The sequence below is a fragment of the Palaemon carinicauda genome, chromosome 32 (assembly GCF_036898095.1).
Source record: "Palaemon carinicauda isolate YSFRI2023 chromosome 32, ASM3689809v2, whole genome shotgun sequence".
Taxonomy (NCBI): domain Eukaryota; kingdom Metazoa; phylum Arthropoda; class Malacostraca; order Decapoda; family Palaemonidae; genus Palaemon; species Palaemon carinicauda.
In genome coordinates, this window is record NC_090756.1 from 78,632,430 (window position 1) to 78,656,810 (window position 24,381).

At 43.9% G+C, this 24,381-nt stretch overlaps 1 protein-coding gene across 1 annotated transcript in view; it reads right to left on the reverse strand.

Annotated features, from left to right (window-relative positions):
* La (La autoantigen-like) overlaps nt 1-24,381 on the reverse strand; it is a 52,128-nt gene that overhangs the window by 22,161 nt on the left and 5,586 nt on the right. The window contains exons 2-4 of the mRNA XM_068356281.1: nt 19,125-19,278; nt 18,846-18,971; nt 425-610 (exon numbers count right to left, since the gene is read on the reverse strand). Of these exons, the coding sequence (XP_068212382.1) occupies nt 425-610; nt 18,846-18,971; nt 19,125-19,265 (453 nt within the window). The 5' untranslated portion in view covers nt 19,266-19,278. The remainder of the gene's footprint in view (nt 1-424; nt 611-18,845; nt 18,972-19,124; nt 19,279-24,381) is intronic.

Below are 24,381 nucleotides of genomic sequence, written 5' to 3' on the forward strand. Positions count from 1 at the left end.
TAAGAGCTCAATTCTCATGGCATGAGCCCAAGCTAAGACTTAGGCGAAGATCCTAGTGATTGGGGCAAGTCCACATAACACTAACAACACCACTCATAGCAAAATACAGCTAAAAAAAAAGAAGCACAAAGGGTAATCTTGATTGTAGAGCATATGAGTGGAGATCTGCTTCTTGACGGAACCAGGAATGAAGTGATGCCTGCTTCGCAGTAGCTCATGGTGCTGCCCTGCCGTGGAGTTACTCATTAACCTAGTACAGTTACCGGATAGGTGTCTTTTCTTTCCTTTTGGTAGTAGTAAATCAACCTATGAGTAAACCCTAATAAATGACTGGGGAGTTTGTATCCCCATAGGAACTATGATTTGTATCCTTCAAGAATATCAACAACAAACATCAACGAAGCTAACCCAAAACATAACTTACCAACACAGTTTCATAAGGACCATACTGCTTGTAGAACTCTAGTAATTCATCCAGGGTTACTGAGCCATCCTTGGGGAATCCTTTACAATACACTGTTCTCTTGACAGTCTCTTCCTTTACTTCATCATTGAACACAGGCAGGGGGCGAGTTGGTACCCGGCGAATCTTCTCATTGTCTTCGTGAATCTACAAAACAATAAAAAATATGGAACATAAGACAAAATTAAAGTGAATAATATTCTAAACCCAACTACTGGTTTACTCAAAAGCTAATAAATCCCCAAATTGTTTTAAAAATTGCATTAATAGAACAATACCTTTTTTCTTACTACTAGTTTTGCTAATCAGCTTCTCAATTCCCCTTTATTAGGTTCTTGTAAGGATTTCCTTGCCTCATTATATTTGTAGGAATACCTTACCAGGTGACTTCATTAAAATTAAACCCATGAATTCAAGTGACGTCCACCAATAACTAGCAGGTCTCAGCTGTCGCCATTCAGTCTGAAACCCATTTTCTAAAATCTCCAGTTAATTACAATGGTTTCTTAATGTAGCATGTGATCAACTTGTTAGCTGCAGATCTCCATTCAATAATGTAACAAGATATTTTCCTTACCATGTAAGTTCAAGACATTAACCATAGTCAATATTGATTGTGCAAATTACCAAAAAGACAAGAAATCCTTTTACCATTAGTTCTCACTCTAATGTAAATGAAACAAAAATGAACTTAAGTCGATTCATTTTACTATCTGTCATTTAAGGATAAGACTTCTACAAAACCCAAAATTGGTCCCACTAGCATCCTATGTATGAGAACAATCAAAGAATGTACCCTTCATTAGTAACTTGATTCCTGCACTGTGTGGCAGTTTGTTCATAACACAGTCAGCCTTCCACATTCACCGGGTTTAAGCTACACACACGGACGTGAAAATCAAGAATCCGTGAATGTTTCCCCCCCTAGGGTGGTTCAACTTATAACCTACCAACTCACTGACCGACGCCTACTTACGGTTGATAACACACTATGTAACCCATACTGTTGTATTGCGGTTTCTATCATGGTATTTTAGATCATACTACTTTTCAGAGGAAATTTCACATTATTAATACAGCTTCAGTACAAGTAATATGACTTATAACATATCACCACACCACGCTTTGTAACTACAAAATACTTGCTCATATAAAATACTGTACAGTATAGTAAAAGTCACTAATAGTTGATGGTTGAAATGTACCTGAAATTAAAAACATAAGTACAGAAATAACAAACTTATAACAGTGTTTGCATTTTTCCTAACATACAAACCCGAATTCTTTACTATAGGAGATATTCTAGCGCGAGCTGGAAAATACGGCAGAAAACCTTAACAAGGTCGTTAACGACCGGGCCGGTAGTTATCCACCTTTTAGGGGTGGGGGACTGCCGGTCGGTAGCTACCGAGTACCTTCAATCGGATTCTAGCTAGGACTATTTTTAGGGGGCAGTGATGGAGGGAAGATTTGTGTAAAGAATTCGGGTTAGTATGTTAGGAAAAATGATATTTTGATTATAAAATAAATATTTGAATATACTTACCCGGTGAATATATAATAGCTGACGTCTCCGACGGCTCGACAGATTCCAAAAACTCGCGAGCGATCGCCATGAAGGTTGCGGGTGTGCCCACCAGCGCTGACTATCGGCCAGATACCGCATATACATGTAAACAGCCTCAGTTCTTCTCATTCCGCTGGGTCTCTATCGGGGAGGAAGGGAGGGCCTATAATTTATATATTCACCGGGTAAGTATATTCAAAAATTTATTTTATAATCAAAATATCATTTTTAAATATTAAACTTAGCCGGTGAATATATAATAGCTGATTCACACCCATGGTGGTGGGTAGAGACCAGTATTAATACAATATAGGCGTATATGCTTAGAGTTTTTGACAGTTATATCATAACAAAACCCAAATAAATATAGGTACCTGGTAAGCAAGCTGACTCTGACGATTACTCTGCCTTGTTAGTCCGCTTTCCTCACGAAGCCCAGCCATCCTCTTAGGATGCTGAAAGACTCCCAGGAGCTGAAGTATCCAGGGCGACAACCCATACAACAAGACCTCATCAAAACCCTTAATCTGGGCGCTCTCAAGAAATGACATTTGACCACCCGCCAAATAAAAAAGGATGCGAAAGGCTTCTTAGCCTTCCGTACAACCCAATTAAAAACATTTCAAGAGAAGATTAAAAGGATATTGAAATTAAGGGAATGTAGTGGTAGAACCCTCACCCACTACTGCACTCGCTGCAACGAATGGACCCAGTGTGTAGCAGTCCTCATAAAGAGTCTGGACGTCTTTTAAGTAAAATGAAGCGAACACTGACTTGCTCCTCCAAAAGGTCACGTCCATAATACTTTGTAGAGATCTGTTTTGCTTAAAGGCCACGGAAGTTGCTATAGCTCTTACTTCGTGCGTCTTGACCTTAAGCAAGCAACGATCTTTTTCACTCAAATGAGAATGAGCCTCTCGGATTAAAAATCTAATAAAATACGATAAAGCATTTTTAGACATAGGCAATGATGGCTTCTTAACTGAGCACCACAAGGCCTCAGATCCACCTCGTAAGGATTTTGTACGAGCTAAATAAAACTTAAGAACTCTGACTGGACACAGTGCTCTTTCAAGCTCGTTGCCTACGATCTCTGACAGGCAAGGTATATCAAACGACTTAGGCCAAGGACGAGAAGGCAGTTCATTTTTGGCCAAGAAACCAAGCTGAAGTGAACATGTGGCTTTATCTGTAGAAAAGCCGATGTTCCTACTGAAGGCATGGATCTCACTGACCCTTTTAGCCGAAGCCAAGCACACTAAGAAAAGCGTCTTGAGGGTGAGATCCTTCAGGGAGGCTGAATGTAATGGCTCAAACCTGTCGGACATTAGGAACCTTAGGACCACGTCTAAGTTCCATCCAGGAGTTGCCATACGACGCTCCTTAGAGGTCTCGAAGGACTTAAGGAGATCTTGGAGATCTTTATTATTGGACAGATCTAAGCCTCTATGTCTGAACACAGACGCCAACATGCTCCTGTAGCCCTTAATAGTGGGCGCTGAGAGGGAGCGAACATTTCTCAGATGTAGGAGAAAGTCTGCAATTTGGGCTACAGAGGTACTGGAAGAGGAAATGGATGATGACTTGCACCAGTCTCTAAAGACTTCCCACTTCGACTGGTAGACCTTGATGGTAGATGCTCTCCTAGCTCTCGCAATCGCTCTGGCTGCCTCCTTCGAAAATCCTCGAGCTCTTGAGAGTCTTTCGATAGTCTGAAGGCAGTCAGACGAAGCGCGGGGAGGCTTTGATGAAGACTCCTTACGTGGGGCTGCCGTAAGAGATCCATCCTTAAAGGTAGACTCCTTGGAACGTCTACCAGCCATTGAAGTACCTCTGTGAACCACTCTCTCGCGGGCCAGAGTGGAGCAACCAATGTCAACCTGGTCCCTTCGTGAGAGGTGAACTTCTGCAGCACCTTGTCTAGGATCTTGAAAGGTGGAAAGGCATAAACGTCCAGGTGAGACCAGTCCAGCAGGAAAGCGTCTATGTGGTCTGCCTCTGGATCTGGAACTGGAAAGCAGTAAGTCGAGAGCCTCTTTGTCAGAGAGAGTCGCAAAAAGATCTATGGTGGGTTGACCCCATGTCATCCATAGCTTCTCGCACACAGTCTTATGCAACGTCCACTCCATGGAGATGACTTGTCCTCTTCTGCTGAGGCCGTCCGCCAAGACATTCATTTTCCTTGCACAAATCTCGCCAAAGGAGAGATGTTACATGCCTTAAATGGAGCTCCTTCTGATCCGTGGATCAAAGACCCGAGCTTTCCAGACTGTCCAGTGGAGCTCCCTAACCCAAATCCGATGCATCTGAAAACAACACATGGTTTGGGTTCTTGGTCGCAAGAGAAAGACCTTCTCGAAGTCTGATGTTGCTGTCCCACCAAGTCAGACATGTCTAGACTGAGTTGGAGATTGGGAAAGAGATACTCACTAAGCCCTTCTCCTTGTTCCAATGGTTTAGGTGAAATTGGAAAGGGCATAGGTTGAGTCTCCCCAGAGAGATAAACTACTCCAGCGATGAAAGAGTTCCCACGAGGCTAGTTCAAACTCTTACAGAGCAACTGTTTTTCTCTTGCCAGTGAAGGACTTTTAACAGAGCTTGTTCCATTCTTGCGGGAGACGAAAAGGCCCGAAAAATCAGACACTGTATCTCCATTCCCAAATAAAGAATAGTCTGGGATGGGGTACTGTAAGTTACGACTTCTCAACGTTCACTATGAGACCTAGCTCCTTGGTTAGGTCTAATGTCCATTAGAGGCTCTCCAGACAGCGATATAATGACGACGCCCTGATTAGCCAGTCGTCAAAATAAAGGGAGGCTCTGAATCCTCAAAAAATGTAGAAAGCTTGCTACATTTTGCAAGGGCCTTGTAAAAACAAGAGGAGCAGGAATGAGGTCGGAGTACAGTGCTTGACATTGGTACATTACTTTCCCGTCCACATACCTCAGATGTAGTTGAAAGTTTGGATGAATCGGGATGTGGAAGTATGCATCCTGAAGGTCGAGAGAGACCATCCAGTCGCCTTCCCTTAATGCTGCCAAGACAGATTTGGTAGTCTTCATCGTGAAGTTTGTCTTGACAATGAACACATTGAGCGCACTTACATCTTAAGTACTCCTGCAGTGAACGTGGCTGCCAGATCATTGGAGCCATCCCTGATAGCCTTGTTCCTGCAGTGAACGTGGCTGTCAGATCATTGGAGCCATCCCTGATAGCCTTGTTCATGCATGACATAATTGTACAGCAAAACTTCAAACGCTCGAAAAACTCCTAACAGGAGATGGTCTAGCTCTGAAGCCGACCATAAAATCTTGGAGCGTCTCATGGCCAGGCGACGGGGAGAGTCTATGAGGCTTGAGAAGTCTCCCTGGGCAGAGGCAGGAACTCCCAAGCCGAGAACTTCTCCCGTGTCATACCAGACGCTCGCTCTATAAGCCAGTTTAAAAGGAGGGAAAGCAAAGGCTGTCTCCCCCAAACTCCTCCTGGTGATCAACCAGTCGCCTAGCAAACGTAAAGCTCTCTTAGAAGAGCGAGAGAGCACTAGCTTAGAAAACAACGGCTTCGAAGTAGCTAGGCCTAGTGTAACTCTGACGAAGGCGAACGAGCAGCAGCAGTTACAAAATGGTCCGGACAAAGATCCTTAAAAATCAGCATGATTTTTTTAAAGTCCATAGAGGGCTGAGCCGCTTTAGGCTCCTCTCCGTCTGACAAAGTCCCCAAAGGAATATCAGTAGGAGGGGGATCAGGAAATTCCTCATCTGAAGGAACCTCGTCCGACAATTGCCGAGTCTCATGAAAAGGAGAGACCTGCCGCGGTGGCAATGCTTGACAAGCAAAGTCCACACGCAAAGGAGCAGCAGTAGCAGTCAAGGAAACGACGTCATGTCGCTGCTGAAAGGACTGACCAGCAACAACAACAGGAGTTGATGGACGCTCGACGTCAAGTCGAGACTGCCTTGACTGCCTAGACTGAGCAGTCAAAACAACCCTTGACTGCGGTGCTTGACGCTCAACGTCAAAACAAGGCAACTGAGCTGGTTGGTGAACGTCCTGAACGTCAACACGAGACTGCGGCAGCGGCTGAACGTCAACAAGAGGCTGCGGCAGCGGCTGAAAGTCAACACGGGACTGCAGCGAGTGAGGATCCAAGTCACGTGACTGACGTGACAAACTACCGACATCACGTTTCATAACGTCAAAAGGACGAGTAAATGCTCGTTTGGGCGGCTGACGGCCAGTCTCTCGTTTAGCGTAACGGCGACTCGAAAGCGAAGGTTCATCGTGAACCTGCTCAACGTCATACTTCTCCATAAGGGAGGCAAGCTTAGTCTGCATGTCCTGCAGGACAACCCATTTAGGATCAACGGGAGTTGAAACGGGCCGAGACGACGGTAACGTCTGTGTTGGCAAAACATTGCCTTTACCGCGACCCTCGGACCCCGTGTTACGCTTGCGTTTAATAGGCGAACCGTCTTACGACGACTGCAAAGGGTCAGAGCTGTCCCCATGGCTACAGCCAGGACGCTGGACCTGTCCTGAAGGGACTGACTTCCGCTTTAAGGGTCTAGAAACTTTGCTCCAAGGTTTCTTTTGCGAGAAGCCTTCGGATGACGAGGAGAAAACAGCCTCGCTCGTCTTATGGTAGGGGCGATCTTGACGAGACACGCCCGATACCACACAGGGAACGTCTGTTCGTTGGTTAAAGCCTCTCGTCCCCTTAAGTCCTACGACATTACTTCTCCCTGGTGCAGGGGAGCCTGAAAGAGGTCTCGGACTAGGTGAACGACAAGCACGAAGAGACGAACCCTCGGTCGCAACACTAAAAATACTTTGCGCACTTATCACTTTTCTGGGCTCCGACCGATCCCAGGGATGAGGTAGAAATTTATTTCTATTTGAACACGATGTTGTGCTGATATTTATCCATATATATACATATATATATAATTTACGGACCTCTGTAGCTCACTGGCTCAAACCTCGTGTCACATACCGAGTCACCACGATTATAGGATGGAAGATTCCTGGTGCCTCTGTGAACTTGACAATTGAATGGAATTATTGCCCATTAGGGGGAAGTGAGTGCTAAACCAGATAGCCTCATACAGGGTCTCATTTGTTATGGGCTACCTCAACAGCACAATATATCATCCCGGATGCCTCTAGGCTCCCGGAATTCGTCGAAAGCAATCCGTGGAAGGGGGCCTTGCGCTCTCCCTTCAAAGATGGTATGTTAACCATCGAATGGTTTGGCACCCGGACTGTAGAAGATTTTGAATTCTACCCGCCGGGTCTACAGTTCCCTCTCTCTAGTTTCGCATGCCTTACCGAGGAGACACTCGTAAGGTTTGACAAGGTCCCCAAAGAAAACAAAATGTACCCAAAGGGGCAGGCTCAGTCCACCTGGGTCCGGCCCTTAAACGAGTGGGAGTGTGTTAACACTACGTTAACACCTCACAAGAGCCCGTACACGATGTTTCTAGTGGAGGAGTAAACCCCTACTCCGTGTGTCACTAAGATATCGGACCTTGCTCGGCAGGCAATAAACGAGGACAAGCCGTTACCGCAGCTGAAGGAAACGCATCCGACCTCCCTCCTGTCCCTGGGGGATCACGATTGCTGGGCTAACGCCCCGGCGACCTTCACATTGGGTAAATTAAGCGCTGACTGTGCTCCCATTCAGTTCAGTGAGTGGCTACCCAGGCTTCCGGAATCTCTGATATGCCTCGAGCTCGAAGCCTGTATGCGCCTGAGTGGACCTATCAACTCGGCTACAATGGCAGAAAAGACCTCTTTAATGTATGAAGAAGAACCACCTTTTAAGGTCTTGACAAAGTCATTACTTCAAACCTTACTGTCTGATTCCTACGACTTCTTTGCGGCCAGACGTCGTTGCTGTAGGCATGTCTTGTCTGAGGCCACTATCAGACATGAGCCTAACAAGCTCATTAAAGCCCCAGTCTGGAGCTGCTAGGGTCAATCAGAGCCTCAAGGTTCGATGGGCTTAGTCCCCAAGCACAAGTTCGAACCGGCCAGCAACCAATCTCGAGGTAGAAAGAGTCTGAGATCTTTCCATTCCTTCCAAACCGGCAGTCCCAACAGGTGGTTCAAACCATCCCGGTGGCACAAGGGAGTCAACCTTTCACTTCGAAGGGTCAACCCCAACAGCAATACGTGCTGGTTCCTCAGCCCCAAGTAGCAACTACCTCCTATGCTACTTCCCCAGCCCTTAGGCCCACCTTTGAAACTCAGGGTGCTTTCCAGGGTTACCAGCGCCCCAGAGGCGCTAGCTCGAGAGGAACTTTTCGCAACAGCTACTCTCGAGGCCGGGGAGGTAAATCCGCAGCAAATCATTGGGGGTTCTCAGGTAGGGGTAGGACTTTACATCTTCCGGAACCGTTGAACGTTCAACATTTGGGCTTTCAGTATAATTTCCAAAGGTCTGGGGTGGAGTTGGATAGAATGGCCCCCTCCACCAACCAGTTTTCATCAACATCCAACGGAAGAGCTAGTCTTATATGAAAACGATTTGTTGCAAAAGGAAGCAATAAAGAAAGTAAATCGTTTGTAATTTCAGGATCACTTGTTCAGCGGGCCAAAGAAAGACTCAGAATAGCGAAGAGTAATCCTAGACCTGTCGCTTCTGAATTCTTACATTTAATGCGACAAGTTTCACATGCTGACCATCTCTCAGGTGCGGACCTTGCTTCTCTGTGGGGCCGTCACCTCCCCTATGGATCTTGCAGACGTTTGCTATCATGTTCCGAAAGCAAGGCATTTTCGTCCGTTTCTAGGCTTCAACTAGGCAAACTGCCTCACAGCAACTACAGAGTGATAATCTCTTACAACAGTTTTGGTTCCAAATCAACTTCGAGAAATCTCGTTTAGTCCCGAGGACAAGTTTCAATGGTTAGGATTCAATGGGTTCTATGCTCCCACACTCTGTCTCCCAACAGCCAAGAGGAACGGTATAGCAAAACACAATAAGTTTTCTCAAAGACAAATTGTCTTCCAGAAGAAATCAAGAGAGAATCCTGGGTGTCCTCCAGTTTGCCTCAGTAACAGATATACTACTGAAGGCCAGACTGAAAGATATAAGCCGAGTATGGTGCTCCAGGAAAACGAGTAATATCGAGACAATGGGCTCGACTCCAACCAATTCTGAAGAAAAGACTTCAACCATGGACAAAGGTCAAAATCTGGCAAATCAGTTTCCTTACAATATCCACCCCCAAGCTCGTCATTTACACAGACGCCTCCCTAACAGGCGGGGGGGGGGGGGGGATACTCTCAGTACACGAAAGTCCTGGGACTATGGTCGACAATATTCCGCCAACTTCATATCAATGTTTTAGAAGCCATGGCGGTATTTTTGACCTTAAGCAACCGGCTCCAGCCAAAAACCAACATATCAGGTTTCTTCTAGATAGATAGTGGCGGACGCACTTTCGAGGACAACTCCGCTGGAGTCGGAGTGGTCACTAGACCCAATGTCCTTCAGTTGGATTCTTTCTCAGGTTCCGGATCTCCAGATAGATCTGTTTGCAACAAAGTCCAACTACAACTAGAGTGCTACGTAGCTCCCAGCCCGGATCCTCGGGCTTACGCCACAGGCGCACTATCATTAGTCTGGAACACTTGGGAGAGAATTTACCTATTCCCACCAATAAATCTGTCGATGAAAGTGTTAGACAAGCTCAGGACTTTCAAAGGCCAAGTTGCTCTAGTAGTCCCCATCTGGCCCAAGCACAACGGGTTTCCCCTTCTGGTGGAACTGGTTCTCCACCTCGACAGATCCCTAATCCAATACAAACACAAGCAGTACAACTCGCTGTGTGTTAGCTTCCTCAAATTCAGAATGCCCTACCTTTCTGGACTTTATGAAATTTGCAGCTCAAGAGGTGCAGATATTGATCCTCAAATACGTTATTTTTAGAATCAGATAAGAGGGGATCCACCCTTCGACAGTATGATTCGGCTGTTATGAAACTTGCCAGTTTTTAAGGGACTCAAAGGTTGAGACAATGACTATGAATCTGACAGTAACCTTCTTCAGAATTTTATTTGAATCAGACTTAGAGACTTGTACTATTACCACAAATTAAGTCACCCTTGAAGGTTTTACAATTGGCTTTAATATTGCCCTTACAGATTCATACTTCTCATCCATCCCGAGAACCTGCGCCAGATTGAAACCATCAACTCACCATAGCTCAGTTTCCTGGTTTCTGAATGAAGTAATTAAATTGGCTTCAGACACTCTTAACGAGACTTGCCATTATATTCCATTGGTTAGGAAATCCTTGTTCTTAATGAACCTGACTTCTGGCGCCAGAATATCAGAACTTTCAGCCTTGTCTAGAGATCCAGGTCATATTGAATTTTCTCTCGTCAGGGGAAGTACTCCTTTCCCCTGACAAAAGATTTTTAGCGAAAATGAGGACCCCCAGGACAGACGGTTCCCCTGGAAGATTGTCCCACTTCCGCAGGACCCATCTTTATGTCCAGTAAACACTCTGGAAGCCTACTTAAACATATCTCCCGTTCAGTCCTCGGGGCCCTTACCCATTAGAGAAGGTGAAGAACCATCATCCTGAAAGGACTCAGACAGAAGATTCTGCATTTCATTAACGGGCTACCTAGAATCATTCCCACATCACTCCCTTACGTCCATGATATATGAGCTGTAGCTACCTCAGTTAATTACTATGAACTTCACTGGACTTACTAAATATACAGGCCGGAAGTCTCCAACAGTATTTAAACGCCACTGCTTGAAACCTCTGGAAGCCTTATATTTGCTACAGTGGCAGCAGGGAATGTGATTCCTCCTGAACATAGTGAACCTTAATCAACTATGTCTTGCTATCCTCTTACCTGTTATTTTGGATTTTGTTACTTCCTCAGGTATTGTTCCAAGTTTTGGGACCATTTCTCTGGTACTATTTCACTGCGCGGCACAGGTCGGAGCCCAGAAAAGGGATTTTGACGAAGGAAAAATCTATTTCTGGGCGAGAGACCTGTGCCGCCCAGTGAACCCTCCCTTGACTTCCCTCCCAACATGGGCCCCAAACCTTGGGTGCTATGAGGAGTGACGTCACTGGCGTGGGTTGGGTTAGTGGTAGTAGTGTTGAACGGCACCTCGCTGTGGCGGGGATTTTGAAGAGGAGATATCTAAATAGTGCGAGACCTCTGGTTGTGAATTATCACGCCCCAGTATTTTATACCGACACCTTATATAGGTGAGCGAGCTGGGTTCAACCTGGCATTCCTATGCTTTTTTTCTCTGGTAATATATAGCAGTTATATTCCTTAGAAATAAGTGCTCTAGGAGTATTTCACTGGGCGGCACAGGTCTCTCGCCCAGAAATAGATTTTTCCTTCGTCAAAATCCCTTTATCACTACGATTTTCTGTTTTTTGCACTTACTTCACTGATATCGTATTTTTCAATAATTTCACATTAGGCATGAATAAAACTGATTTCTACCTGAAGCACGCAATTCTCCCTTACATCAAAAGGTTATAATTGCGAAATGAGTCGTATAATGTAAGCACATTAGTACATGCAAAAATCAGTAAACATATATATCGAATAAAACGGAAATATATAAAGTTAAAAAGGATCAGTGACTGGGGAGGAGACTAAACACTAGTTCATTAAAGACTACGTTTTCAATCTCTCACCGTACAGTGCCTTGGGACGAGAATAAAAACTAAAAACGTTTTATCCTTTCTCCCCGTACAGAGACTTGGGACGAGAGTGAAAAACTGAATCGAGAACGTTACTCGCTCCCAAACTCCTTACTTGGGACGAGAATAAAGATCGGATCGTTCTCTCTCCGTCTCTCTCTCTTGTCACACAGAAGAGAATTGCCCACTCGCCCTTCGTCAATAAACAGGTTATTTGACCAAAGGAAAAAACTGAAAGGACTAAGAAATTGAAAATTAACAAGTTCCTTTAAATTAGTATTTAAAACACTTCAGTTTGAAAGAAGAATGAACAAAACGTCAAAATCGATTTACTCTTTCTGCAAAGTGAAACCGTGATTCTCTCTTTCTCTATCGTAACGATAGAGCGCAAACTGCGTAGCATAAATAAACCAAACGTTAGTTCATCTTTGAAAAAAAACAGCACGAAGACTATTCAAAGAAAATCTTTCATAAAATATTTTCTAAAAAAATATTCATTTCATAACTCTTACAGAGCAAATGATTTAAACTTAACGAAAATAAAAGTTGAATGGGCTCAACGTTGTTTAACTTCGGTTTCCAAGTTAGGACCGCCTACATCTCGGAGGTAAAGGCCGCATATAAACAAAACATAAAATTTATCTTGATGTTTAGTATAAATGGAAAGCTAATCGAAGAGGCCTAATAAAGGCGGGTGAGACAAAGTATATAGAGGAAAATCTATAATTATCAACAATAATTTATAACGTGATAAAATAATTGCTAAAAGCCTAAAACACACTTCAGTACACTAAGGGAAGGGTCGGCCATCTTTACTCTATGGAAAAAACCAGAGATAAAAAAGCAAGGGCAAAACACTTTTACTCTCCTTTCAAAAGCATTTCTTTTGAGGATAGTATTGAATAATCCAACACGGCGAAAGCAATAAAACCAAAACCAAGTACTTCACCAATTCGGTAGAAAACTCGAGGTCATAATAGCGAGTGGAATCGACTTGTCGATGAAACCGACAGAGAAGAACTGAGGCTGTTTACATGTATATGCGGTATCTGGCCAATAGTCGGCGCTGGTGGGCACACCCGCAACCTTCATGGCGATCGCTCGCGAGTTTTTGGAATCTGTCGAGCCGTCGGAGACGTCAGCAATTATATATTCACCGGCTAAGTTTAATATCTAAAAATACAAACTCTGTTACAAGTTTGTCATTTGTTCCTACACTAAATACAAACCCTCATTCTTTACTATAGGAGACTTAGTCTTGAGGTCAGGATGGATGAGGAGTTCCCCATTCCTAGGGAAGACAGTCCTCAGACTAGACTCTTTTGATGAAAAAAGTCTCCCATTAACTTTTCTTTGTAGATCCCCATAATCTTAGCACGACTCAAAGTTTGTAATTACGTGGAAACAAATGTTTCAGGATGAAGAGGGTCGGGAATATAGGGACCCTATCATAGTTAGGATTCCCCTGACCTTGAAAAGGGGAACCCTCGTGACTACAAGTATAACTTATACCCTGTGAGAGGAGTCAGATGAGTTTTCATACCTTATTTCCATTGGTAAAAGTGGAAGAGAAAAAGAGGGCTTTTGAAGAATGGCTGCAGAGTAATAGTATAGAGAAGTATGAAAAATATAAAGAGAAAAATGTGGAAGTAAAGCGCAAGGTACGTGAGGCAAAGAGGGCAGCTGACCTGAGGTGGGGTCAGGGATTAGGTCATTCATATGAAGAGAATAAGAAGAAGTTTTAGAAAGAAGTGAAGAGAGTAAGGAAGGCTGGCTCAAGAATGGAAGAGACAGTGAAAGATGGAAATGGAAGGTTGTTAAAAGGAGAGGAGACAAGGAAAAGATGGGCGGAATATTTTGAAAGTTTACTGAATGTTGAGGATAATAGGGAGGCAGATATAATTTCTGTTGCAGGTGTTGAGGTGCCAGTGATGGGAGATGAGAATGAGAGAGAGATTACAATAGATGAAGTGAGGAGAGCACTAGATGAAACGCGAGTAGGAAAAGCATCTGGTATGGATGGTGTGAGAGCCGAGATGTTGAAGGAGGGGGGTGTGACTGTACTTGAATGGTTGGTGAGATTGTTTAATATGTGTTTTTTGTTGTCAATGGTACCAGTAGATTGGGTTTGTGCATGTATTGTACCACTATATAAGGGTAAGGGAGATGTGCATGAGTGTTGTAATTCAAGAGGTATTAGTTTGTTAAGCGTAGTTGGAAAAGTGTATGGTAGAGTATTGATTAATAGTATCAAGGATAAAACAGAGAATGCAAACTTGGAAATACAGGGTGGTTTTAGAAGAGGTAGGGGTTGTATGAATCAGATTTTTACAGTTAGGCAGATATGCAAGAAATATTTAGCAAAAGGTACGGAGGTGTATGTTGCGTTTATGGATCTGGAGAAAGCGTATGATAGAGTTGATAGGGAAGCAATGTGGAATGTGATGAGGTTATATGGAGTTGGTGGAAGGTTGTTGCAAGCAGTAAAAAGTTTCTACAAAGGTAGTAAAGCATGTGTTAGGATAGGAAATGAAGTGAGTGATTGGTTTCCGGTGAGAGTGGGGCTGAGACAGGGATGTGTGATGTCACCGTGGTTGTTTAACTTGTATGTTGATGGAGTGGTGAGAGAGGTGAATGCTCGAGTGCTTGGACGAGGATTAAAACTGGTAGTCGAGAATGACCATGAATGGGAGGTAAATCAGTTGTTGTTTGCGGATGATACTGTACTGGTTGCAGACACAGAAGAGAAGCTTGGACGATTAGCGACAGAATTTGGAAGTGTGTGTGAGCGAAGGAAGTTGAGAGTTAATGTGGGTAAGAGTAAGGTTATGAGATGTACGAGAAGGGAAGGTGGTGCAAGGTTGAATGTCATGTTGAATGGAGTTACTTGAGGAGGTGGATCAGTTCAAGTACTTGGGGTCTGTTGTTGCAGCAAATGGTGGAGTGGAAGCAGATGTACGACACAGTGAATGAAGGTTGCAAAGTATTGGGGGCAGTTAAGGGAGTAGTAAAAAAATAGAGGGTTGGGCATGAATGTAAAGAGAGTTCTATATGAGAAAGTGATTGTACCAACTGTGATGTATGGATCGGAGTTGTGGGGAATGATAGTGATGGAGAGACAGAAATTGAATGTGTTTGAGATGAAGTGTCTGAGGAGTATGGCTGGTGTATCTCGAGTAGATAGGGTTAGGAACGAAGTGGTGAGAGTGAGAACGGGTGTAAATGAGTTAGCAGCTAGAGTGGATATGAATGTGTTGAGGTGGTTTGGCCATGTTGAGAGAATGGAAAATGGATGTCTGCTAAAGAAGGTGACGAATGCAAGAGTTGATGGGAGAAGTACTAGAGGAAGGCCAAGGTTTGGGTGGATGGATGGAGTGAAGGAAGCTCTGGGTGATAGGAGGATAGATGTGAGCGAGGCAAGAGAGCGTACTAGAAATAGGAATGAATGGCGAGCGATTGTGACGCAGTTCCGGTAGGCCCTGCTGCTGCCTCCGATGCCTTAGATGACCGCGGAGGTAGCAGCAGTAGGGGATTCAGCATTACGAAGCTTCATCTGTGGTGGATAATGTGGGAGGGTGGGTTGTCACACCCTAGCAGTACCAGCTGAACTCGGTTGAGTCCCTTGTTAGGCTGGGTGGAACGTAGAGAGTAGAGGTCCCATTTTTGTTTTTGTTTCTTGTTGATGTCGGCTACCCCCCAAAATTGGGGGAAGTGCCATGGTATATGTATGTATGTATGTATTTCCATTGGCGAGTCCAGCTGAAACTGGGTACAGACTTGGATACCCAGAAGATAGATGGATGTCCTTCTAAAACCTAGTGTAACAGAATCCTCGACCAATGGCTACTGTCCCCTGAAAGGGCGTAAGGTAGCTACAGCACCTGTTGACCTGCCACAATAGGCCCTATAGAAAAGGTGTTTAGAGACCTATGTGTCACACCAGATAAATAGTGAGAGGTGAATGTAGATTGGCGTTTCCAGACTCAAGCTCTTAAGACTTAGGACACTGAAAAATTCTTCTTAAACGCCAGTGATCCAGCCACTCCCCTAACTTGATGGGCATTGGGTTGAGCTGCCTCTGGGTCTCCAAGAATGGCTCTCGCAATGACTTTCTTGAGCCAGAAAGAGATGGCGTTGCGAGATTCTCTTCTTTACCTTGTTGGTGCTGAGGAAGAGATGACGGAGGCGTGGTCTGAAAGGTCTGGTGCGCTTCAGGTATTTCCATAGCGCCCTGACTGGGCACAGTAGCAATTGGACAGTATCCTGTGTTACCCTATAGAGGCTGGAAAATTGAAATTCTCTAGACCTCTCATCGGCCGATTAAGGATTCTGAGTTTTGGCCACAAAGCCTGGCACGAAGTTGAGCAAGACTTCCCCCCATCCTCTAGAATGGGTGACTTCGTAGGATAGACCATGAAGTTCACCAACCCCTTTTTCTGAGGCCAGAGCTACTAGGAAGACGGTCTTAAGGGTTAGGAAGTAGTCAGAGGTCCTATTTAAGGGCTCACAGGGTGGTCCCCTCAAGGAACGCAAGACCAGGGACACGTCCCAAGGTGGTGGTCTAAACTCAACTGGGGGGCAAGATCTCTCAAAACCTCGAATCAACAAGGTGATATCTTCTGAGGTGGAAAGGTCAACCCCTCTCAGTCTACAGATGAGGCTTAAGGCTAGACGAGGCTTAAGGCTAAACGATAGCCTTTAATTGCCGAGACTGAGAGGAGTTACTCCTCCCTGAGGTACACCAGGAAGTCTGCCACTAATGGGACCTCTCCCGTCTCCTCCTTGAGTCCCTCGGGCCTTCGTCCTCCGAGGAGAAAGGTTCCAACTCGGAGGAGGAGACCGATGACTGGGAGGAACGAGAATCTGCTGAGTCATCCGAAGCGTCTCGAGTTGCTGGTGGATCTTCGTGCCGGTCTACTGGCGAAGAAGGCTGTAGAAAGATGGGCGGGAGCGTTGCCGACGGCACAGGGGGAGAGCGAGGCACCTTAATGCGGGCGAACCAGGTGTCGAACTCCTCCTCCAGTCTCATGAGCGACCTGAAGGGCTTCCCCCACATCGGATCGTCGATAGAGACGGGCCCTGCTGGCACCAGGACCTCGTCTCCCGAACACACTCCCGTCCCTCCCTCAGGCCCCCCACTTGCCTGAACCGACACAATATCCCCACCAACAGACATCACAGACTCCTGGGGAAGAGCAATGGGCCGCTTCCCCGCAACGGACTTACCTTGTCCCCTGCTCTGGGTAGGGGAAGGCGGCAGGGAACCCCTCTCCGAAGAGGCATCAGGCGACGCTAGGGGCGAGGCAATGCTGGACTTCTTCGGCGATATCTTGGTAGCCTTCTTCTTCTTAGTGCCGTAGCGCACCCACTGGATTTCGTTCCAGGACTCGCACTCCGGACACGTGGCTGTAGGGGAACAAATACTGCCCCTACACGACGAACACAAAGAGTGGGGGTCGACCTCCGGCTTGGAGAGGAAGGCACCACAAGATTTACCGGCCATAGGCCCAGGGCAACGGCGGGGATGCTCCATAACGAAACACTAAAGCACCAATCGACACAGGGACACAGAGGGAAAGGTAGGATAAGGTAAGGTTTGAACACGATACGTGGGTACCGCGTGAGACACAAAGGGTCGCACTGGGTGAAGAGAGCGTGGCGAGATGTGAATCACAACGCGACCAGAAATTTACTGGAGGTCGAGACCTGAGCGAGCACGCTCTCTGACCCCGGGTCGCCTCATGGCAAGTATTCCTCCGCCAGAGGTTCCCCCCTTAGAAAACAGAGATAGGGTAAACTACACAAAATTCAGAGATAGGGTAAACTACACAAAATTCTGGTCGGTTGGGAGAAGATCCCAGATACTCCTAAGAAAGTAGATCAAGGTAAGTACTCCGTGTTGGAACAATTATCGTTTCATTCTTAAATGGAATACTTTGAATTTTATATCTTACATTGGTATATTCTTCTTTGAAATAAATTCAAAACCTGCTGTTTAGTTAATTCTTTATATTGTCATAATTTTATAAGTAATGTTTTTTTCACATCCCTATTTTCCTGCAGGCAAGGAAGTAAAGCTGATTCAAAAAACTTCAAATCATATTTGCATGCAATTCATACCAACTTCTTTACTTCAATAAATATTATATAGATTATATCAATTCATTAATTATAAATGTTTTTTTTCCTAAATAAAAATGTTCGTGTGATATGTATAATTTCTTTTCCCTGGTAGTATGTTCCATGCTTTACCTAATAATTTTTAGCTTACTTTCACTCGCTCACACACAAACACACAAACTTTCTTTTTAATAGTTTATACGGTTCTCTGCATTGCAAATGGATGAATCTGTGCATATTGAAGGTTGACTGCATTTTCCCTCATCCACTGACACTTCTACACCAGCAAGGTTGTCCCTATGACTTCACTTAATGCTACTATACCAGCAGAAATCTACAAGTGGATTGAACAAACGAGATCCCTAGTCAAGCCAAAAGCTCCAACAACATTTTTAGAGGGGAATTCCCCTCTACAAGAGGTTCAGTTCATAACCTACATATAGATTTGGTGCATTAAGTTACCCAAGATATTGGAGATTCCTAGAAACAAAACAGAACGATACACAACAGAAAGAGACATCATACAATGAGGCAAGAATAATGTGTCAAAAATATTCTGCTCTACCTAAATCTATCAATAAACCAAGGCACTTCCCCCAATTTTAGGGGGTAGCCGACATCAAACAAATGAAAAATGGGGGACCTTTCCTCTCTAAGCTCCTCCCAGCCTGACAAGGGACTCAACCGAGTTCAGCTGGTACTGCTACAGCCCACCCTCCCCCGTTATCCACCACAGATGAAGATTCATAATGCTGAATCCCCTACTGCTGCTACCTCTGCGGTCACCCAAAGTGACCGGAGGAAGCAGCATGGCCTACCTAAATAGGGTACATAATTCATCAGGCCTGATTAAGGAACAGAATCCTGGTGTAAACTTCCCCAACACATTTTAGTTAACACACATACCAGTGTAATACTAAGCCTACTTGGTGGTGTTACTGAATGTAAAACATGGCAGCAATGGAGCTCAGAAAGAGATTTTCTAGGAGTCTTTCTACTTACTTCAATAATATTATTCTTAGATTTCTTGAGTGCACTGAGGATGACAGCAGAGTCTGTTGAGAGCGTTGCAAGGCGCTTGAACTTTGTCATGGTTTCCAGGGCAATCCACCCGTCATCTTTCTTGATCTGCAGGAAATAAAGAAGATTAAGAACTAATACAAAAAGTTACAAAATTATTCAACTTCAATTTGATACATTAAACTTGGAACATAGAGTAGATCTCAAATTGAGTACACTCAATACATAAGAAATAGAAAACACGACTGTAACTCAACTTACCTCTTCCTGTAAAAACTTGTCTCTTGGCAAATTGTAATCGCCAAAATAGTATTCCACCTGGCGAATGATCTTCTCGTCTACATCCTTTGGTTGGGTTGTGGCTGCGGCTTGGCCGTTGGCAGTTACTTCTCCTTCAGTCATGATGACAACAAATCTGGAAAATAGAGATATGAGCATTTCGTGTTCATGACAATTTCCAACAATTAAAAAGTCCCAGTTACATAACTATTCTTATTTACGGTATAAGAGCATATCTATTTAAGTGAGTGACATTGTCAATAAGATCATATCTTGAAGAAAGAACGTCCCTTAGGTCTTCACACAACTGAGTATAAGCTATTAACATTTTATCACTTTACCTGTCGCCTAAATTTCCACTTCTTTGCATAGTGTGTGTGCTGTGATTCACCAGTCCGGGTTTTAAACTCAAAAAGTGACAATGTATATACATTGCCCATCTCTGCATTTACTTCCATATTTATCTTTGCTTACTTCATCAAGATCTGGAACCGCAGAACTTCAGAAGTTCAAACTTTTAGCAAATGTTTTTATGCTGAACAGGTTGACATCAAGTCTCTCGTCATGGTTTATATATGACAGACCTATTTTAATGTTACTGATCCTAAGATATTTTATATTCTATATTCATGGTGGAGAAGGATTGGAATGGATTGGTGATAGGAATTTAGCAGACCTAGAGTCTACTGATGATGCTGTCCATGTTAGCAGAACACCACAGGATTTGCAAAGCTTGCTTACCAGAATGCATGAAATATCACACGAGATTGGGCTGAAAGACAGAAATGATGAGTACAGAGTATGAAATATCATTGGAAGGAGAAAGGATTAATGAGATAAAATCATTTAAGTATTTAGGAACTGTGATGAGTTTAGTGAAAGACTGAAAAAGAAAATCAGACAATAGCTAGGTTAAGTAAAATTTGGAAATCGAATTGCTTGAAATTACATATAAAAATCAGACTACAGTATATACAAGTTTAGTTAGATCAGTGTTACTCTATGGACACGAGTCATGGTATGACAATGAAACAATCTCCAATAGATTTAGAAGATTTGAGAATAAAGCCCTTAGAAGGATATCGGGAGTTCAATGGCAGGATAGGATTAGAAATGAAACTATGAGAGAGATTACACAAGTGCCATATGTGGATAAGGTCATGATGAGGGGTAGATGGAGATGGTTTGGGAATGCTCTTTGCACTACACAAGAGAGATTAGTTCACCAAACATTTAGCTGGGCTCCATAAGGCACTAGAAGAGTTGGAAAACCCATGCCTACATGGCTGAGGACTATGAAGCGCAAAGTAGATAATGAATGGAGAAGTATTGAATTAAAAGCTCATTATAGACACAACTAGCGAAGTCTAACAGAGGTCCTTTGCATCAATAGGCGTTGGAGATGATGATGATTTTATTCATTACTTTTCCAATAGAATATTAATTACCTTATTACATTTCCTCACCGGGCTATTTTTCCCTATTGGAACCCTTGGGCTTATAGCATCCTCCTAATAATGACTATAATAGTCCAGCTGCTATTTAGGAGGGAATAATCCTAGAACATCTATATCCCAGTTCACTGAAGATCTAAAAAGCTGACTATGAATACCTGGGAAATTACGCAAATTTACAAGAGAGTACGTACTATACAGATACAGTACTTGTCCAACTTCTGGCTACAACTTACAGGTAAGGAAAGGTCCGTGGTATCAGCCACTGTGTCAGCAGAGAAAATGCCAATTTTTTACTCCTTAGTGCAATTACTTATTCATTTATAGCACTTTCTTCTTTTTAATTTTGAGAGCAATCTCCAGCCACCAGTTGACATAATACCGCTAGAGTTATTGTGTCTTTTGACTGACCAGATGCACTACATTGGATCCTTCTCTCTGGTTACGATTCATTTTCCCTTTGCCTACACATACACCAAATAGTCTGGCCTATTCTTTACACATTGCCCTCTGTCCTCATACACCTTACAACACTAACATAATTACATAATTAAGGAACTCTTCTTTGCTGCTCAAGGGGTTAACTACTGCAATGTAGTTGTTCAGTGGCTACTTAACACTCAGTAAAGCTAGAAGAGACTCTTTAGCTATGGTAAGTAGCTCTTCAAGGAGAACACTGCAAGATCTTTCTGTGCAGAATAGAGTTTGGTACTTCCTTGAAGATGGATAGCAAGCCAGGTTGGAGGCTTGCGGAGTCTTGTGACACGTCCAAGCACTGGGTAGCGGGAGGATCCCATTAATAACTGCAAGCTACAGAGAGCTTAGAGCTTGGCTCCGAAGATCCAACGCTCTCTGGCGACAAGTCGCACTGGAAGATGAATTAGGATTGCGATTCACCACTGTCGAGGGATCGTACTCATGAATGACAATTGTCTCTGGCTAGTGCTCGTGGACAACTCGCTACTGATCGAGATTTGCCACTGGCACCGGCTCCCTAATTATGACTAACCACAGGTGTGTGATCGTACACGGACTTGCCAGAGTGTGAGAGACAGATAGCAGGTCTGAGAGCATGAGCCAGTGTCTGCCAAGGATACTCAAAGGGTCGGTGAGGTCAGAGGACTGAGAATAAAGGTGCCTACCCTCACACTCAGCGAGTTCAGCGAATGCACTCGTTCTGAGAGGAGGGCGTGATAGGGAAAATGTTTTCGTGAGCACTACCCTTGCGGATCCTCGAATGGAAGAGGATCTTCTGGTGCCAAAGGTGCAAGCCAGCTCACTTTGCTATCATATTAGTGCACAGCCTGTTAGAACCCCCAGGAAAGTAATGCATTGATTATAATAATGCAGTACTGTAGTAACATGAGCACCTGCTCAGGTATATGTTTCTAACTTGCTTAGATGTGTCACTCCCATATGCAGACAGGGGAAGGAATGAGACTTTCGAACGTTTCCAATGCCATGCCATCGCAGTCCATCTAGTGCAGCTCTACTGATAGCGGGATCCGAAGAAGCTACTAAAATAGAAAAATTGCCATATAAAATAGCAAAAAATTTAGGATAGGTGGAACATATTCCAAAAAAGTTTGAAACATTTGTTGTGTACAAACATTACGTAAATGCTTGTCTAGGGGGTGTCAATCCAAATATTTGCTCGTCCTGTGCAAGAGTGGTAAGAGCTAAAAAGATCGCAATCAAGGATTGTTCAAGAATAAAACTCAACAGAGCTCAACTATTGAAGATATTTCATCCACAAGAGCTGGTAAACCCTATTTCTTCAAATAGAATAGAAGAGAAGAGAACAGTAGGAATATTTATTGAAACCCCATCCAAACAGTCTTAGAGACTACATGACTACACAAAAGAAAAATGTCCAGTTTTCTTTAGTTCTATCACCACCAACTGACAGCTCCTTCCCTGAGCAGATAACTTTGATGTGCAAACAATAGTTCATCCCAAAGAAATCTGAATGCATAAGGTTTTCAAGAAAACCGAATGAAAGAGAAGAAACAGATGAAAAGGAACAAGATTTATCTCAAGCCACATGTAATAATGCGAGGCAAACGCATTACCAATGTACTAGTACATTCTATTGTTTCTAAACTCTGGGAAGGCAGCTAGTGTCTTAATACACAAACATGCATGAATTCTTGTTGCTTTGTCCACAGGACTGTCCAGTAGTTAAAGAGATCGCGCTCCTACCTGATCTTTCCCTGGAGGAAGAAGGTTGAGAAGAGCTTTGGAAAGAGATGCAGGAGATCACAAAGAAGAGGAGGAAACTCGCGATTGCTTCGTCTCCGAGTTAGACTCAGAGTGAGAGTGATTGTGCTTAGCCGCCTTCTTCCTGCATCGACCAAACTTCTTCCACTGGAGGCAGACCACTCTCTACACTCGTCATAAGTCGAGTCTTGCTCAAAATGGCGTCCTCTACAGGTCGGACATACAAAATGTGAATCAGTTTCCAATGACAGCATATAAGTCCCGCAAGGATGACCCTCATAATGAGGGCACATTTGCATGGGAGCATCCATGAAAAAGCACAATTACATACGGAAAAGAGAAGTCAGCGTAAAATGAGCGCAAAACAATAATGTTTGTCATTGTCCATGGCAACATTGAGGAGAGAGAGGAGACATCCACTTTCTATAAACCAAAGTGAAAAAGGGACTAGTTCACCACTCCATGAATCTATATACAGGTGGCTGGTAGCCCCTAAAGACCCCTACCCATTATCTAGGTAGGGCTGCCATCTAGCACCAAAAGTCTTAATTGGCTACCTTCCAGCTTAGCCAAAAAAATATCCAAGATAAATAATGTGAGGTTTGTTACTTTAGAGAATAACTAATGCAATTTGTATTTCCTCCACAAAACTGAATTCTGAATTCCTGAGCCAACCCATCCAATAAATTTCAGAACCTTATAGGCTAAACCAGGTTTTTTCTATTGTAGTCTTGCAAGAGAAAAAGACATAAGTAAGAAAGTCAAATCGTACGAAAATCTCTTGCCTTGGGGCACAGAATCTGGCTCTCAATCTATTTCCTTAAAATGTGAACGCCAGATAGTGTACGCAAGCATACAATTAGCTACAGCAGAGGAACAAAGGTTTCTTGTAAGAAAACATATCCTTGAACTCTAAGGGTTGAGCGATGTCCATGTACAAGTGGCAAAACCACTTATTCTAGATTCCTAACTGCATCAAGAATGTCAGGGGCCTAGTCTGACAAGTCACCAACTGGCTCAGAGCAACTGTGTGATCCAGGATCGCTGCCCGTTTGGATCAAGCTGCGATTCTGCGTTGCTTGCGAGAATGGACTGCATGCAATGGAGATGACTTGTTTTAAGCCAAACTATTCAGTGAAAGGATACATTTCACCTTTGGCACTGCAATCTGGGCTTGCTAAAACCTTAAATTTTGTTGCGAGACACTGAGATCACTTGCTTGGAGGTGAAAAGAAGCTTTCACTTTTTGCACAGCGACCCAAGCTCGCTAGAGATTTGGATCACGACGTGGAGTAAGAGATCACTTGCTTTAAGAAAAACTCTCAGGTGAAAGGAAGCCTTCACCTTGAGGAGCTGTAAACCAGGCTCACTAGAGCTTGAATCACGGTGCAATGTGTTGTGGTGTTGCTTGCATTAAGGAAAAACTCTCAAGTGAAGGAAGAAAACTTTCACTTTTGGCACCACAATCCAGGCTCACTAAAGCTTGAATTGATTTTCGAAGAGGTATGGGAAAGCTCGATATTAAACAAACTCTCACATCAAAGGCAACTAAAACAGCCGCCAGG